The sequence below is a fragment of the Colossoma macropomum genome, unplaced genomic scaffold (assembly GCF_904425465.1).
Source record: "Colossoma macropomum unplaced genomic scaffold, Colossoma_macropomum, whole genome shotgun sequence".
NCBI classification, from domain to species: Eukaryota; Metazoa; Chordata; class Actinopteri; order Characiformes; family Serrasalmidae; genus Colossoma; species Colossoma macropomum.
The window spans coordinates 39,078,486-39,095,555 of NW_023494803.1; the positions used below are offsets into that span (position 1 = coordinate 39,078,486).

At 40.0% G+C, this 17,070-nt stretch overlaps 1 protein-coding gene across 1 annotated transcript in view; it reads right to left on the bottom strand.

Annotated features, from left to right (window-relative positions):
* Positions 1–7,865: 7,865 nt before the first annotated feature.
* Positions 7,866–17,070, bottom strand: part of dicer1 (dicer 1, ribonuclease type III) — a 40,639-nt gene continuing 31,434 nt past the window's right edge. The window contains exons 24-29 of the mRNA XM_036593939.1: positions 15,707–15,859; positions 13,703–14,534; positions 12,557–12,825; positions 10,927–11,089; positions 10,676–10,751; positions 7,866–8,264 (exon numbers count right to left, since the gene is read on the bottom strand). Of these exons, the coding sequence (XP_036449832.1) occupies positions 8,099–8,264; positions 10,676–10,751; positions 10,927–11,089; positions 12,557–12,825; positions 13,703–14,534; positions 15,707–15,859 (1,659 nt within the window). The 3' untranslated portion in view covers positions 7,866–8,098. The remainder of the gene's footprint in view (positions 8,265–10,675; positions 10,752–10,926; positions 11,090–12,556; positions 12,826–13,702; positions 14,535–15,706; positions 15,860–17,070) is intronic.

The following is a 17,070-nucleotide window of genomic DNA, read 5'->3' on the forward strand; positions in this document are numbered from 1 at the left end:
TTTAAGGTTTAAAATAAGCTCAAAATAACGCAAATGTTCTACGAAGAGGCCTTAAATTGGTCTAAACATTACGTGAAGTTTTTCTAAAATCTTTAAAACATTCTTCACATGCATTTTCTTAAACATTTTTTAAGGAACCAAAAGTGGTTCTTCTGTGGCAACACTCTGTACAATTTGTGGTACCTTTTTTCTTTAAGAGTACAGAAGAACCAATTTTGGTTCTCCACAGAACCATACAGTGGGTTACTGTTTACAGGTTCATATTTGTAAATTAGATGTCTGAGTGTGAAGTACCTTTGAAGGTTTAAAGAACCCCCACACAAAGTAAAGGTTCTAGGAAGAGCCCTAAAACATTATACGAGTGTTCTATAACAGTTCCTATGAATGTTATGTTTGTAAGCATCTATAAACACATTTATAACATGTTATAATGCATTCATTAGGAATTATAAACATGGTTATAAATACTTATAAAAATGAATTACACTGAATTACACTTTATAGCCATGTTTATTATACATTATGGATTGTTAATATAATGCATTATAAGTAGTGTCAATAACATGTTATACTGTCAGTGCCAGAGAAGTCAGTCCCAGCTTGGAGAGCGTAAAGACAGATCTCCAATATTTAATTTGTCACTGCTGGTGCTGTTAGGGCTGCATCTTCAGGGCTTCAGTCCTGAATATTCAGATGCTCCAAACAGTATAATATTGAATATGCAGTGTTAAGTTAATGCCAAGCTAACGGTGGTGTACATTACCTTTCCCACACTGGGTAAAACACTGATGCAGCACTAGTTTAAACTCTGACATTTGAAGCCTGTAATGTGCTTTACTGTGAATGTTTTAGTGTTTCAGTAAATCCTTCAGTAAATACTTCAACTTGAAGCCTCACTCTGAACACTGGAGGAGGCTTTAGTACAGTACGCTTCACTTTACTTAGAGCGGACAAATACGACTTATGAGCTCTTATAATTTGTTATGAACAGCACTTATAATGCATTAACAATTCATAATGCATAATAAGCATGGCTATAACATGTAATGCATTTTATAAAAATGTATAGCCACGTTTATGATGCCTTATGAATGCATTATAACATGTTATGAATGTGTTCATAGATGCTTACAAACATGACATTCATAGAAAGTGTTACCGAATGTTCTTTGCATTCACATATCTATTTCAAACATGGGTCCTTAGGGAACCAAAAGTGGTTCTTTTAGGGCAGTACCGAGGAACCATTTGTGGAATCTTTCTTTTATTCTTTAAGAGTATAAGATATTGTATTACCGTAATAAGCCACTCAAGGCCGTGCATTACTGCAACCTTATCACAGGGAAAGGTGTTCGTAGGCCCGACACACAGCCTTGAGTGGTTTACTGCTTTTATAAAATGGCATCCAACATAAAATATGATAAATTATTACCTGTGAATTTAGTATTTTATGTTTTTCTTGGTAATAATTGACAAACAGGTATTCCAGCTTTTTTTGAAATGTGCTGCTGGCATCAAATTCAAAATGGGCATAATTTCTTAGTTTCAACATTTGATATGTTGTCTGTACTTTTTCAATTAAATACAGGCTTTAAATGATTTGCACAGTGTACCTGTGGATGTTTTCAGATCTGAAGCAGCTTGATTTTCTCCTCTTTCTCAGAGATGAAAGCTTTACGTGCTGTTTATCTGATGGGGGCAGATTTGGTGTCCACCAGGTCTTCCAGGTGGTTGTTAGGAGCCCCATTTTCTGCTTTCTTAATTCTAAACACCTTCAACTTCCACGTTTTTCAATTAAATACAGGCTTTAAATGATTTGCACATCATTGCACTATTTTTATTTACATTTTGCACAGCGCCCCACTTTTTTTGGAAATGGAGAAAATGAGTTATGGGACATGAATTTTGTTTCATGGGACATTTCTGTCCGCAGTGTCTCGTCTTAACGATGACCACGACTAGGAAATCTAATCTGGATCCATGACGTCTGACCAATATCTGACCCAGTATAGTCAGCATTGGTGCTGATACCAAGTATATCAGATCAGAGCATCATTACAAAAAACAGTCATCAAGGATGGACATTACTATTGATTTCTAACCTTTCCTTCCCTAAACTCTCAAAACAGCCCGTCATAAAGCCAGCAGGGTCCTGAAGTGGTGGATTTTATATAAGGGCTACCTTTAGGATTGCATCAATCCATATCAGTATATTTGAGCATTTGTGCTGGACTGTTAAAGTCTAACTGGAGGCTCCGTGCTTGTACAGCTGACATGAGGTCATTTCTCACCTCTCCAGCCTCAGCGCTCCACTCTCATTTTCCCCATCTTGGCAAGAGCTGCCGCAGCCACACAGAAGGTGAAAGCACCAAATTGGATACACAAAGCCATAAAAGTGCCCGCTGAGAGTGTAAAAGTACCCTCACAAACACAGCTCGGACTGCGCCGTCCACCACACCAGGCTTCGTGAAAATGTGATTAAAACATCGCTCATGCTTGCTGAGTCCATCTAAACCGCGGCCTCAGAGCGCTTGTAAAGCACTGCCTGGGTTAGGAAAACACTGAGGTCATCAGCGCACGCTTGCCCAGCAAACCACTCACTTAAAGCCTGACCTTTGACTCCAAGCTACCATGACACTGGCTTTCTGCAGCATAAATCTATGATCAAAGCGCAATACGTCAATTTTCTGCTTGGGTGATAAATATAATATAAAGATAAATGGCAAAAATATCTCACAATACTTGAAAGTTTTCAAGTTATATGATATGAACAGTACTGCAGGCGTCGGCGCTCTTCAGGAAAAAGCAGGAAACATTTAACAGAAAATTACACAGAAGCCTCAACAACTAATCATTTTTCAGTATTCAGTGTGTCCACTTATTCTTTTCAGGACATTTGCTTTCAGTTTTTCAAGGAAATCTGCAGAGATATGATTCCTTTCAGACTGATAGTGTTGTCTTCTCACAGTGGAAGGATGGACAGAAACACTGTTAGAAATAAAGGTTCTGTTCAGGTACATTTTTCGTTCATTAAGGTACAAACAATGTAAATGTTCCCTCAAAGGTAAAACAGTAGTTTTAAGGTCTGATTGTGAACCTTAAATAAGTTTTTCCAGGTGAAAAGTTTGTATTTGTACCTTTTCATAACCGAATGTTTTAAACAGAACAGTAAAATAAAAGCCTGGAGACGAGACGGGGTGTGTGGAGTCAGTACAGCTTAGAGAATATCATTTCAGTGGATTATGGTTCAGTTATGTTCCCTGACTAAAGGTACTGAGATGGAGCCTTGAGGGAACCACCCCAGTGACAGTTTAGTACCTTTATTTCTGAGAGTGTACCTGTAGATGTTTTCAGATCTGAAGCAGCTTGATTTTCTCCTCTCTCTCAAAGATGAAAGCTTTAAGTGCTGTTTATCTGATGGGGGCAGTTTTGGTGTCTACCAGGTCTTCCAGGTGGTTGTTAGGAGTCTCATTTTCTGCTTTCTTAATTCCTTTTTTTAAACTCCTTCAACTTCTACATATATATGAGGAACGACAAAAAAAATTGGCATAAATAATCGAACAATCACAATGAGTCGACATCATATCTGCTACTTACAATGTAGTTTATGCTGTTATTGTACAGTGGTTGTTGTTTACAGGCCCTCTATAATTGAGCCCCTCCAACCACATATTAACCATTCCACCCTTTTTTTGGATGACAAGTTTTGAATAATTTTGTACAAAGTTTTACATTAAAAAGCCGAACTATACTTTTTGTTTTAGTGATCCCATTATTTTAAACACAGGACATCAATGTCATACCATGCTTACTACTACTACTACTTAACTGTCCCAGTAAGACACTCATGATATGCTCAGAAAAGCATATTATGATATTTTTATCACAATAACAGTGAAATTGCCCAACCCAGAGCTACTTATAAACCCAGATCCCAGTTCAAAGAAGATCTGATCATGTATTTGAACAAATTAAGAACTTCCCAGACAAGTACTGAACGACCATACCATAACTTTATTGTAGATACATTTAGCTACAATTATTTCAAAAAACAAAAAAAAAGGGAAAATAAAGACTATTAAAGGTATTTGTGATCCATAAGGTGCAGATCGTAAACCACTGCAGCACTTTTACAGTATGAATGAGAATTATTTCATATTTTATACGTCCCTTAAAACAGCGCTGCAGTTCGTGATGGCCCATAATTCCCCGTTTGAAAGACACTACACGCTCCGTCCCGCGCCGTTGGTGCTCCGCCGGTCTCTGACGACCAACACATTCCTACAAACTCCATCGCAAAAAAAAACAAAAAACAAAACAAAACAAAAGAGTTCACGTCACATTCCACACTTGCTCCTCTTGGCCACCTTGCTGCTGATATGAGTGCATTTGATTTTTTTGATTAGGTCAGTAAACCAAGAAAGAAAAAGAAAAGCCAAAACACATTACAGGTTAACGAAATGCAGGAAACTGCTTGCTCAAGCCCTTCTTTATGGATTTAGGGGCTGCAAAATTGTTAAACGAGTTATAGAGCATAACCAGCCAAAAGAAAAGGAAATAAGGGGTCAAGGAGAGGGGGATTTATTCACCGACATGCACTATTTAACCCGAAACTACTAGGGTATGTCAAATATAATCTAACTAATGGTGGAACAAAGTCACCTAAACATAATGCGAGACATGCCTGTCGAAAGACTTGGTAGTTTTGCAGGTTACATTACAATATTGAAAAAAATTACATTAAGGCTGGACATGAATGTACACACAGGACATACATTTAGCCCCAGATTGTAGAGATCAAACTACTACTTTTCTACAGTGTATTTCTCAGATGATGTCCTGCAGGCACGTTGAATCTTTCTGATCACTTTTTTTCTTTCTTTAAATACAATTGTAAAATACCAGCAGTGGAACAGCAGCAAGGCCAAAACCACAAAGTTATTCTTTTAAACGTAACGGCATCATATATACACATTTTTTTTTTCTTTCTGACATGAGGTAAAGTATGGCGCCCAAGTGCAATGCTCATTTGTGCTACATGTACAAAAGCGAAGAAAATAAGGACAAATTTCTCAGCCAGTAAGAAGAGAAAGACAGTCTGCAGCATACTGTACGATGGAGGACTACACCGAAAACCCCCGACGAGGACAAAAAACGTGCCATTATTACTCTTTTTACACAACAGTTAGGTCATTATCTAAGCCTGGGAGCAGCTCCGGTTTTAATTTTCATTCTGATTTTCGCCGTTCGGTCACCAGGACTTTAAAAAAAACAAAAACCCAAAAAAACAGGTGTGGCACCGTTCGAGTGAGTTCACATTCTTCGAAAGAAGCTGAAAGTGTGGAAACATGCCGTTGATCCACTGGGGGAAAAAAAAACAACAAAAAAAAACAAAGCAGTAACAAGAGCTGAATGTGAAAATGCTGCTCTGATCTGGTGTTGTTTTAAGCACCTCTTTCCTGGTAAGCCAGCCATTCACCATTTACCAACCTCCATCGATTGTGTGGCAATATGAAAACCCATTTAGATCGGATGACTGTATAAGACGAAACACAAAAAAAAAAAAAAAACAACATGGGGATGAAAACAAGGAAAAGCATACAGGGTCACTCAACTCTTGCTCAACTAAAAGATTGCACTCAGACAGCTGAGGAACCTTTACAGATCAGGCCAGACAGTGACCCAAGTGTCTATTTAGCCTAGTAAAGAATTACGGTACAGTCAAGAAGCACACGGCACCCAGCATATCTATATATAGAGACACCACAAAGCAACGTCTTGACTTGCTACGATTAGTACAAGGTGGATTTGTTACATGCTAAAAAGACAAAAAGGCACCATTTTTGGGCAAAAAGATTAGCTGAGCAGGAATGGATTCTAGTGCAAACTGTAGTGTGAATACAAGTATCCCCGTCTAAGGTGCAGAGAAGAGTTACAGGAGCAAAAACACTGAGAGTAACGGCCGTATCTGCGAAATTACAGGTACATTTACACATATATCGGTCAACACTGCTATAATCTGGACCGTCAAGCTAATCACATGGGTGTTTTTTTGAGGTAGCAGCACCTGGGAGATTGAACTTCAGTAAATTTGCCCAAACCGCAAGCCAGCAGAGCTCAGAGGAGGAGGTACCAACAGGAATAACAACGTTCAGGTAGTTAAGACACGTCACAGACGTGACATGGAAGGAATAAAAGCCTAAATTCTAACAATCACTACAGCCTACGCCTCCATTTCCGGGATTTCTATACAATCCACGCAATCTGAAATTGTCCTAGGTGGAGTTGGTGGCCTAGTAAGACTTGATAATACCTTTAGGAAGGGGTGCAACATGGCTTGCGCGTGGTGTGTTAAGAAAGCTGTGCAGATACGAGTGCAATCTGTTGATTTCCACAAGTGTTAAGCAACCCTTTTTTGATCGGATGCACAATTAGTTTGAATCGAAGTTCCGCAAGGAGGCACTGAGCTCAAGCTTATGTGCAGAGAACGTCTCTCAGCTTTCCCCAAACGTCTTCAAGCTTTAAATTAAAAGGGAAACAATTAAGCTGACCACTACAGCTTGACCACTGACAAAAAAAAAACAGGACAACCAACCCAACAGATTTCAAAAAAGGTAAAATAAAGAGGTATTATAGTTACAGTGCAAAAAAGATGAGAAATTCAAGCTTAATAATAAAAAAACATAGCACCAAGAAAAACATACAGGAAAAAAAAGAAAATGCATGCAATTAACTGAGGTATTCGAGTGAAAGAATGCCTATCATTAATACGAAGACAAATAGGCTAGACGAGAAGCTACGACACGCATACGTTAAAACAAAGGCTGGTTTCCACGTCTAAATGAGTGAATCATGGGAGGATTGACTTCACAGATGCGGCCGCATCGCGCCGCGTCACTGACTTTGGTAAGTGAAGTGAATGAACTACAAGTCGTCTATTAAAATATCGGTCGTCCTAAAGACTGTACGTAAAGGTGCTCTGTGTCTTACAGAAGTATCCAATATTTTTTTTTCGTCTTTTTTTTTACAAAATCTGCAGCATATTTTCCCCCAAGTGATATGTCTTCTTTATTTTTTTTGTGTCATAATATCAAAACTAAACGCATCAGTCAATGGAGACATCTAATGCTCATAATGACCGTCGACCAAAGGTTTTAATTCTTGGTATCAAAAGACATTACTGAAACCCCAAGTTATCAACTTGTTATAATAAACATTTAATATTCTCTCTATATATTTATATATAGATATATCGGTATATATCGGTAGATCTATAATATTTATATAATCCATTCAGTTGGCTTACGCAGCGACACAAACATGCATCCTCGAGTGCTGTTAAAAAACCTAATAACAGTAACTGGGAATGTTGAATTACTATCCACTTTTTAAGGACATGAGGGAGGGCCTTTCTCTCTCTCTCTCTCTCCTCTCTCTCTGTACATACCTAAACGATTTTGGTGCCGATCAGGCGAAATGTTCACGATTTGAGTTCAGAACACAGCGGACCCTAATGAAATAAGTGCAATGACGATTAAGAATAGCATCGTTTCGAGACCGTGGAGCACATCGTTCTCGCTCCGTGGTCTCTCTCTCTCGCTTTTTTTCCAACAAAGCGTTTTAAAAACGCTTCGAAACTGGCACTAGTGCACAGACTGAGGAGTTTAGCGTTTTTTTTTTTTCCTTATTTAAATGTATATCATTAAATTTTACCTATATACATTCTAACACTACTTTTAAGCATAAGCTTCTGTATGCACTACCACAAAGCAGAAGATATCTTTAAAAAGAGTTTAAAAAAAAGGAAAAGGAGAGCAGACACCTGACCTTTAACACTTACAATGCATGAATAAAGCACTCTTGTGATCAAACAGAGCTTGGAGGAAACAAAAGGTAAAGATTGTGTTTGCGCAAAAGAAAAGATGAACAAAAATGAACCCATAATTGTCTGTTTTAGTCTTTGAGAATCCTGTCGAAGTGATAAAACTCTCTCCTCGACTAACACAGAATGAGAAGACCGCTCGTGAAAAGTCTTCAGTGTGTTGCAGACTGTTGCGGAGGGGGGAGGGGGGGGGGTGTTTTGGGACCTGTATGAAGCTCAGTTGTTCTGGACCTGAGGTTGATTGGCTTTGAGGCTGCGCAGGGCTCGCCGGGCGGCCGCCGATTTGGCGATCCGGTAGCTGCGGCCCACGCCTTTGAACTTGCCTTTCCCCACCACCTCCACCGTCACCCGGACCTTTCCGTCGTACGTCCTCTCGGCAGGGCTGCGGGGAAGAGAGGAGAACCACAGGTGATCAATATGGAGCTGCTGCTGTCTGAATTCACACTACATGAACCACCCAATTCAGTGCCAACTGGTAGAAAAGTTGCCAGCAAAATCAGTTTCGATTCCCAGGGCAGCACAAACTGATTTAAAAAAAACTGCAAATATGCATACATTTGCATATCCTGGCCAAATCACGCTTTGTTGTTTATCTTTTTGTTTTTAGTCGTCTCCAATTCCACTCACTAGTTAGGAGGGCGAAGGCTACCACAGGCTTCCTCCGAGACACGAGAAGCGCCACCGCATCTTTTCGAACTGCTGCTCAACTCAACGTCATCGGACAGCCGAATGCGCTTGGAGAAGAGCGCCAACCGCCAGATCTGTTACGTCAGCTATAAGACGCCTGCACTGAGTGATGGTGGGGGAGACGGGGGGGCCACCCAACTCACCCAGCGAGAGCGAGGCCAACTGTGCTCTCTTGGACCCCCAGCCATGGACGGCTGTAGCATCACCAAGGATGGAAATTGCGATCTCTTGATGATGGGGCCAACGCGTAGACAGCTGCGCCACTTGGCAACCCAAGTAAACACATTTAAATGCACAATTACTGCTCCTTAGCTGATGCAGCATGTGAAAAAAATGTATCCTGTAAATAATCTGTTAAATAGAAGAATAATATCTGTGTAAACGCCTGTATCTGATTACATTCCCTATCGGAAAGTTTAAGTCCGTTCTGATCATGTGCGTCACGTCATAGTGAAAGTTTATACCGTTCAACATGGCGGAGCAGAAACTGGTCTGCAGAGGAGACAAAGTTTATGCTCTGATCGGCGGTGGGACGGACGTCCAGCTTATGTGTCTCAGAACACGACGTCTTCCTCTCGGCCTTCTTTAATAAGGACACGTGAAGGACGTTTTCCTGAGTCTGACGTAATTTTAAAGCAGTTAAAAACACAAGCACTGCCCACTGCTGCTCATCTCACTCTGACTAAACCTCACATGATGCTGGTTGTCATGGTAACGTTTACACTAAGTGGTTTTCTATGCATGAGCATCATTTTGGATCAGATTACTTGTAGTGAGCATGTAAATGAAGATTTTCCATCAGATTGTTGAGTAGAGTGAGAATAAACACCTCGGTCTTAATCTATAATCGGAATGTATTCAATCGGATTGGCAAAAATCTTTGTATATAAACACAGCCAGTGGCTGTGGTGGGAGGGGAAGGTGAAACATGATATTAGATAATACTTTTCCCACCCTCTGGAGAACAGTGACATCATCAAAACTCAGGTGTTTTAGAGGAGGGGTAAGTCGTTACATTGTAATAAACGTCGATTTTGCCTTCTAAGGGGTATAATATAATGAATCATGTATAGTACAACAAAAGACAAAGTACCAAGGTCAAATCAAAAAGGTCAAATTTGATTTCGGGTTTACTTTCATTCCATCATGGACATAAACTTCTCCAAGCTTTAACTAAACATTCCCTGAACACCTCATCAAACCCAGTGCAGCACACTGAGTGCGTTCACATGCACTCAATAATCCGAAAACTGCAGAAAATCAGATTTTGTCTGTAATCCAAATCAAAACGTTTACATGCTCTGGAGTAATCAGATAATGAGAAACTCCGCATCTACATGAGTCAGGCAGTAATCATATTTCTGCTTTGCAACCAGCCAATAAACTTCAAGACGTGACGTAAACGCAACGTAAAACTCACTTCATGACGCTGCTTTTTTTTTTTAAACATTTGCGCCACATTACCTGAAAATATGAACGTACATCATCTAGAAGATGAAGAACATTTAAATCTTTCATGTCGGGTTTCAGCGCCGCTCCGAAAGTGTTTTGCTGTGACGCGCAACATCCACCGTCTGATCTTGCGCATGCACAGAATGAGAAATCCGAAATCGGAGTCCGAGTTTACATGCACTGAGAAATCTGATTGCTGAGCTAAAATCCAGCTCTATCAGATTTCTTAATTGGATTTCTAGATCGGAGAATGGTGTTTACAGGATCATTTGAATAACCAGATAACTGCAGAAATCAGATTATGATCGGATTATTGAGTGCATGTATACGCACTCACTGTTTACACAATATTACTGTTTCCTTTACATTTCTCAAAATCAAGCTAAACGGGCCAGACTTTCTGATAGACATACAAAATGTTAGCTGCTGACTCTGCCAGGACCAGATATATTAGAAATGAAGTCACTGAATCAAGTATACCAGTTTAAATATATTTTCACCACAACATCAATAGTTCTCTTTTGCATTTCTAAATAATGATCCAATTACTACTCGTTATATCCAAGATGCTTCGAAAGATCAACTCTGCTGATCAACAAATTAACTTGGTGTACAAAACACTGTAATATACACAAAACTCTACAAGACTCGCACCTGAACTTTGCAGTCTCAGGCTCCATCTCCAGCAGTTCACGCACAGGCGAGCGGGGAACGTTGGCAGAGAATTTCTCTGAAAATAAACCCAAACAAAAGCCCAACATTTCAATATAGCATTTCATCACATACAAATATCAGGACATTTGAAAAAATAACCATGTTTAAGGTCCTCTCCGCATGAGCTGACGAACAATCAAACTATACAAAATGCAGGACTGATTCACAGACTGTACAGCGCGCGTCCTCACCTATCAGTGGCCTCATCATTGGATAATACACTTGCCAAACGGTCTCGAGTGACATATTGCTATCCATGTAAATTGCCCCGGCTAGTGATTCGAAGATGTCCCCCATTGCTTTGGGGACCTCAATATCCTCCTCTTTCTCCTCGTCTTCTTCGGATCGGCGCAGCTGAAAGGGAGAAAAGTGATTGCAGGTCATTTCCTTTTGTGGCGGAGTTTTCTCACAGGAGCGGGAACTGCGTCTAACCATATGGCAGACTCATTTTAAATTAATTGCAGGCGACAAATAGATGAAAACGTTATATGTAGCCGACCAACTCAAATTGTTATTCAAAAAGTGTGCTCTCAAAGTATGGTGCTCTCACTGCTTCTACAGTTTCCCCCCAGTAAACACGTACTCAGGTTCAAAATTGGTCATATATCGCGGGCCAAAACATGATCTGTGCTCAATTATTTTTAACATTGGACTTAACAAAAGCCTTGTCTGTTGTGCTCCAGCATATACCAGGGACAATGCTACCCAGCTATGTAATTAAGGGGAACATAACTTATTTTAATGAATTTGCCTTTCCTCATACAGTATCCAATGTTGTCCCTGAGGCATAAAATGCTTTCCAGTGAAACAAGACTAGGTTCAGTGCCAAGATAACCATTTCAGAATAAATTCAATCCAACTGTATTTTCCAACAATCCTGAAGAAAAAAAAAAAGCAAATACAAATACAGAACAGATTCTTAATGACTGCCAATGTTGGCATATTACTCAGCGCTCTTACTAGATTTACCCATAGCTGTTCAGTGTGGGAGTGCGTGTAAACATGTATAAGGCCTGTAAGTTCTCAAAGGCTACGTTTACACAGCAGGTAAAAGTGGCCCAAATCTGATCTTTTCCCTCATATGTGACACAGATGTGTGTCTGTGTGTCAGTGTGAACAGATAAACACACTGAATCTGACATTTTCAATTCTGATTTGAGACGCTTTCATATGTGGTACATATGTGGAAATCCGATATGTATCCAATCTGCAGCAATGCGACTCTGAACAGCCAGATCGGAATTCATGCGTCTTTTACATCAATCCAACTCCACATTCATCATAATTTCGCGCTGCTAAGACTCAAACATTTGGGGTGATATTTCTGTACAAAAATTAAGAGAGACTCATCCAAACCCTCCGTTTTCAAAGAGATTTCCGATATAAATATAAAACAGTTAAAAAAAATCCGAGGACACGAACCAAAGAAGCGATCGTGGCCGAATAACGTGCACTTTTTACAGCAAACTCGAACACACTCTGGGTGATGAGCCCAGCTGTCAGTCAGTGAAGCTTCATGATGGCTCCTGTGATGCTGGTGAAGATGAAACTGAACCCTCCGGGAGCGACTTGCGTGCGTTGGAAGTAATGATTTGTGTACCTCTGGTGAAGCAACATGAAGCATTGTTCTTTTGCGCATGCGGCTCAGTTTAGGAGCTGATCTGTTCAGACTGATGTTGCATACAGATCACATATAAAAGATAATGTGAATTAAAAAATCTCACTGCTTTGGTGAGAAAATCAGATTTGGGCCACTTTTACCTGCCGTGTGAACGTAGCCAAAGTGATCTATATAATAAACCAAAAAGCATCGGAACTAACCTCGGAGTCCATTCCTTGCATTTCATTCTTTTCCAGCTGAAACTGTACGAAATCGTCGATCACGTGGAACAGCTCAGGTGAGACGGCTTTGAAGTACTTGTGGTAGTCGTACTTGACAGCCAGGGAAGCAAATATGGTGTTGTTGACGAGCGCAGAGCGCAGGTCGGTCAGCACGCCGGGGGAGTGCTGCCGTGGGTCTTCATAAAGGTGCTTTGTTATGAGGTAGTCTAAAATTGCATCACCAAGGAACTCCAACCGCTGGTAACAATCTGCACAGAGAACATGCAGGAGTAAATCAGTAAACACTGTGGTGAAGGCATGAGCATTGAGAGGATGCTCATTATCTGTTCAGGTCTAGTCTAACAGGCAAATATATCTGTGTTCTCTCTACGCGACAATTTTAAGGAGCTAAAAATTCCAATAACATTGGCTACTACAATTTTGTATGGTCAAAAATTAAACAGACCTTAAAATCAAACAGCAGAAGAAGTAATAAATAAATATTGTAGTGCTGGAGAATCTTTATAGGCTTTTCTCTGGCTTATGTTAATGTTTATTACCTCCTACTTCGCCTACTATTTTTTATATCAGTTCTCAGAACAAGCCACCTATTTTACTTGATCTGCTTACCTTTTAAATACATTCAAGCAACATTTATTCAATCTGTAGAGATCTATCAAGTTAAAATAATATTATAATATCACAAAACTCAATGTAAAAAAAAGTTTAACTAAAAAGAAGCATACTACGTCGTCTTGTGTGATGGCACACATGCACATTCACTTTCGAGCAGTGATAAAAACGGTAATAAAAACTTTTCATATCTGTTAGTTGTAAAATCCAAATGTTATGCTGAAAGCTCAGACTGAGCTGCGTCTGCTTTTATTTGGCTCCAGTACCTCCCCTCACCCCACTGATCTGACTGATCCGACTGATCCGACTGATCCATTGCCACTAAGTGTTCCAGGACCTAATCATTCACAAATGTTTCAGAAGTTTCAATACATTACAAAACAAGCCACTAAATAGCAGTGAATGGAATTAAGACGGGCACTTAAACCTCAATATCAGCCAACAGATATGTGTGTCATGCCTCACTACATTGTTCCTATGTTCAGACATTGCAGTCTGTTTTTCTAGACTCACCTGTGATGGTGTTGTAATGGTACGAGGCGTGGGTGAAGGCCTGCAGAAGGTAGGCCTTGTTTTTGAACGTATAGTTGATTTTCTTTTCAAAGTTCTCAAAGCCGGAGATTAAGTGGTTGAGGGTGCGTTCGGCATCTGGGTGGTCAAACATGCAGCGTGGGGGGATCCTGAGCCAGCCGTACTGCAGCTCAGCTGGCCCTTCCCACTCAGCATCTCCTGCTTCTCCTTTCTTCCTGCTCCGCTTCTCCACCGGAAGCACTTTGAGGCCCAGAGAGCAGAGGAACATCTGGGCCGCCCTTTCTCCACAGCTGGTCAAGTAGCAGCCCAACAGGGCCTCCACGCAGTCTGCAATGCTCTTGTCTGCAATGCACTGCTCCGTGTGGAGGTCGTAGGAGATGGACTGCTTCCCCATGTCTGTGCCACAGTTCTCCTCAGAGGGGTTCCAGAAGCCCACCACGAAGTCGTCTTCCTCACCCGCCTTGCTGGGGTCTAGGTAGCACATGGCATCCCACGAGCTGTAGTCAAACTCATCAGGACCTCCGTCGGAAGAGAACTGCGCGTTGACCAGGGTGGGTTTCTTCGGGGCTTTCCAGTCATAGCTGGGCTCAGCAGAAGGGAAGCTGCCGAGGGATATCTTCTTACCAAAAGCTCCGGAGCCGATTAGCATGGTGTCGATGAACTTGATGTGTTCCTGATAATACTCCAAATCGTCCTCCACGTTCACCTCATCCTTGGGCTCCTTCCACATCAGATCTTCGTCCTCTACATCATCGTCGTCGTCGTCGTCATAGTCATCTTTGTTGGCTTTTCCATTGGCCATGTCTTCCTTTGTCTGAAATGGACAGACACAAAGAAAATATTTGCTAATTAAGCTAAAGGTTGAAAGACAAACTACGCAAATTAAGCAAAGGCTGAAAGAAGTCTGGAAGAAAAGTCTTCGTCAGGAATGTCCCTTTAACAGGCCAAGAACTTTGAAAAACCCACGCTCAATATTCACTTAGAGGGATTTGCAATGATTACAGTTTAAAGAGTTGCAGTTAAAACGCAGTATTAGGTTAACCCAAGAGGGTTTTAAATGTACAAGCAGAGGCTTTCTGTCTCACTCAATGAGTCATAGGCTCTAACGCAATTCAATAGCCTACACGCATCCTGAATATCATCTTTACATCATTTATACACCATAAACCTGACCATGTGGGAAAAACGCTGATGAATATTCATTAAAACGCTAACAGCCCTGACATTTAATATTGTAATAATACAGAGCTGACACTTAAAATGAGTCAGCCTTAGGCAAAAACCAGCATAATCTTACCAGACACATGCACAGCTTAAACCACACCGAGCAACCCAAAACACACAACCCTGCTACAAAATGCCCCCTCAAAAAGCGTGGGTGGATTACTTACGCTTGACTATTTTAATATCGATTTCCGATGCTTTTTGTTTTCAAGACTTACTGATTTATAACACATGTTCAAAGCTCAAAAGCATATAATCAGACACAGTCTAAGTCCATCATGATTTGATCATATTAAAAAAAAAAAAAAGCATTCTTGAATTCCTGTACTTCCCTTTCTGTTTACCTACATTATCCAGAGATAACTTCATTACGTGAATTAGGTTCCCGGACCAGCACACCCAGTTATACAGTTCACCACAGACTGCCAACAGTCCTTAACTCACTCCAATAAAGGAGTAACAAAAGGATGCATGTTAAATTGTGTGTTAAACATCCCCCTACAGCTGCCTGATCTATGATACTCCGGAAAAAAACATCTGTCCTTTGCCGAGACGCTCAAGCATCCCAGGAAGGATGAACGTGCCCCCTAGTGGCAAACATAGAGAAAGGTCAGTTTACAAATAAAGCCAAGATGTTCTTAATAGCCCAAAGCAGACCCATGAAAACAGCTTTGTAATTGTGCATGAAGATGCATGTTGATACTGAGTGAAGCAAAGCCTGCGCCATAAAGTAAACAACAGCAGAAGCTCCGGGAGTCCTACCTCATCCGAGTCCCACTTGTCAGTGCTGCTCTTGTCTTGGTTCACGACGTAGCCTGGGGGCAGCCAGTTGACCGGCGGATCGAAGATAGAGACCACCATTCGGCTGGGCAGCCCCTTCTTCTTCCCCAGGCGGTACAGGTTACAGTTACTGACCTTGAAAGAGTAAAAACATTTGTTTTCCACATTTGGTATTCATCATCTAGACATTAGAAAAACATTTATAAAAATCAATTACCTCATTTCACACAGTGTAAGGCAACGTTCATAATAATAATAATAATAATAATAATTTGAATATTATAAGAATTGCATATGGCTGCTATAGAAACAAAAGCTGCAACTAATAACTAACTCCATAATCAATAAACTTTTGTTATTATGCAATTAATTAGCCAACATGACTGCAAGATCTGTAGATTCTGCCTTCTGCAAACATCCTCATAAAGCACAGTAAAAAAAGGGCAGAGTGGAACTCATAACCTTTAAAAATTAGACATTTTTAATTTAGTTTTCATGCTCAGTTCTAATGTCAGTTTTAATTCTTCACATTTTACCTGTTGATTTATTCTATTTGTTTCATTCTATTTTTGGCAACACTTTATCTGAAGGCTACCTACACAGGGACTTCATAAACAAGCATAAGCAAGTAATAACACTAAAAAGGAGTACTTGAGTAAACTATCGTATTTATGATGATTGGATTATGTTCGTATTTGCATGATATTTTTTTTTCATATAGTAAATAACACTGCATTGACATAAGGGTCCTTAATATAAAGTGACAGAAATTTGTTCCATTTATAACACTGTTATAAAGCATCGCTTCTATTTAACTGAACTTAAAAGCCAGAGGCCTTGTAAAGAAAACATCAGCTCTACTGAAGACTTTGATGGTCTCAAAATAAACTAGTTTTTATACATTTTCCTGAACAGCTTTAGTTTAAGGAATTTTTATAGAACTAATACAGAATACAGCGATCTTCACTGGTCACCTGGCTTAAAAGTACTGCTTTTTTAAAGGATTAACTAGTACTATTTCTGAACAGGTGCTTCCATTGATATAAGCTTTTAGAGGAACTCTGACTGTAAAATTAGATTTAAAAAGCTATTTAAATGGCCAGTAAGCATTCATTCGCTCAGAAACACAACAGAAAAATCTGAAACCAAACTTTGCCTTTTAAACTAGCTTACAAGATATCAATTACTATTTCAAAAACAAGACATTTTTATTACCTTTTACTGTATTTATGTTTATTGGCATTAATTCTAATGATCTACAGTGTTTTTACCAGCAAAAAACATATTTATTGTTGAGATAAATGGTTTTAAACAATGTGTTTAGGCATCTAAGACTTTTGCACAGA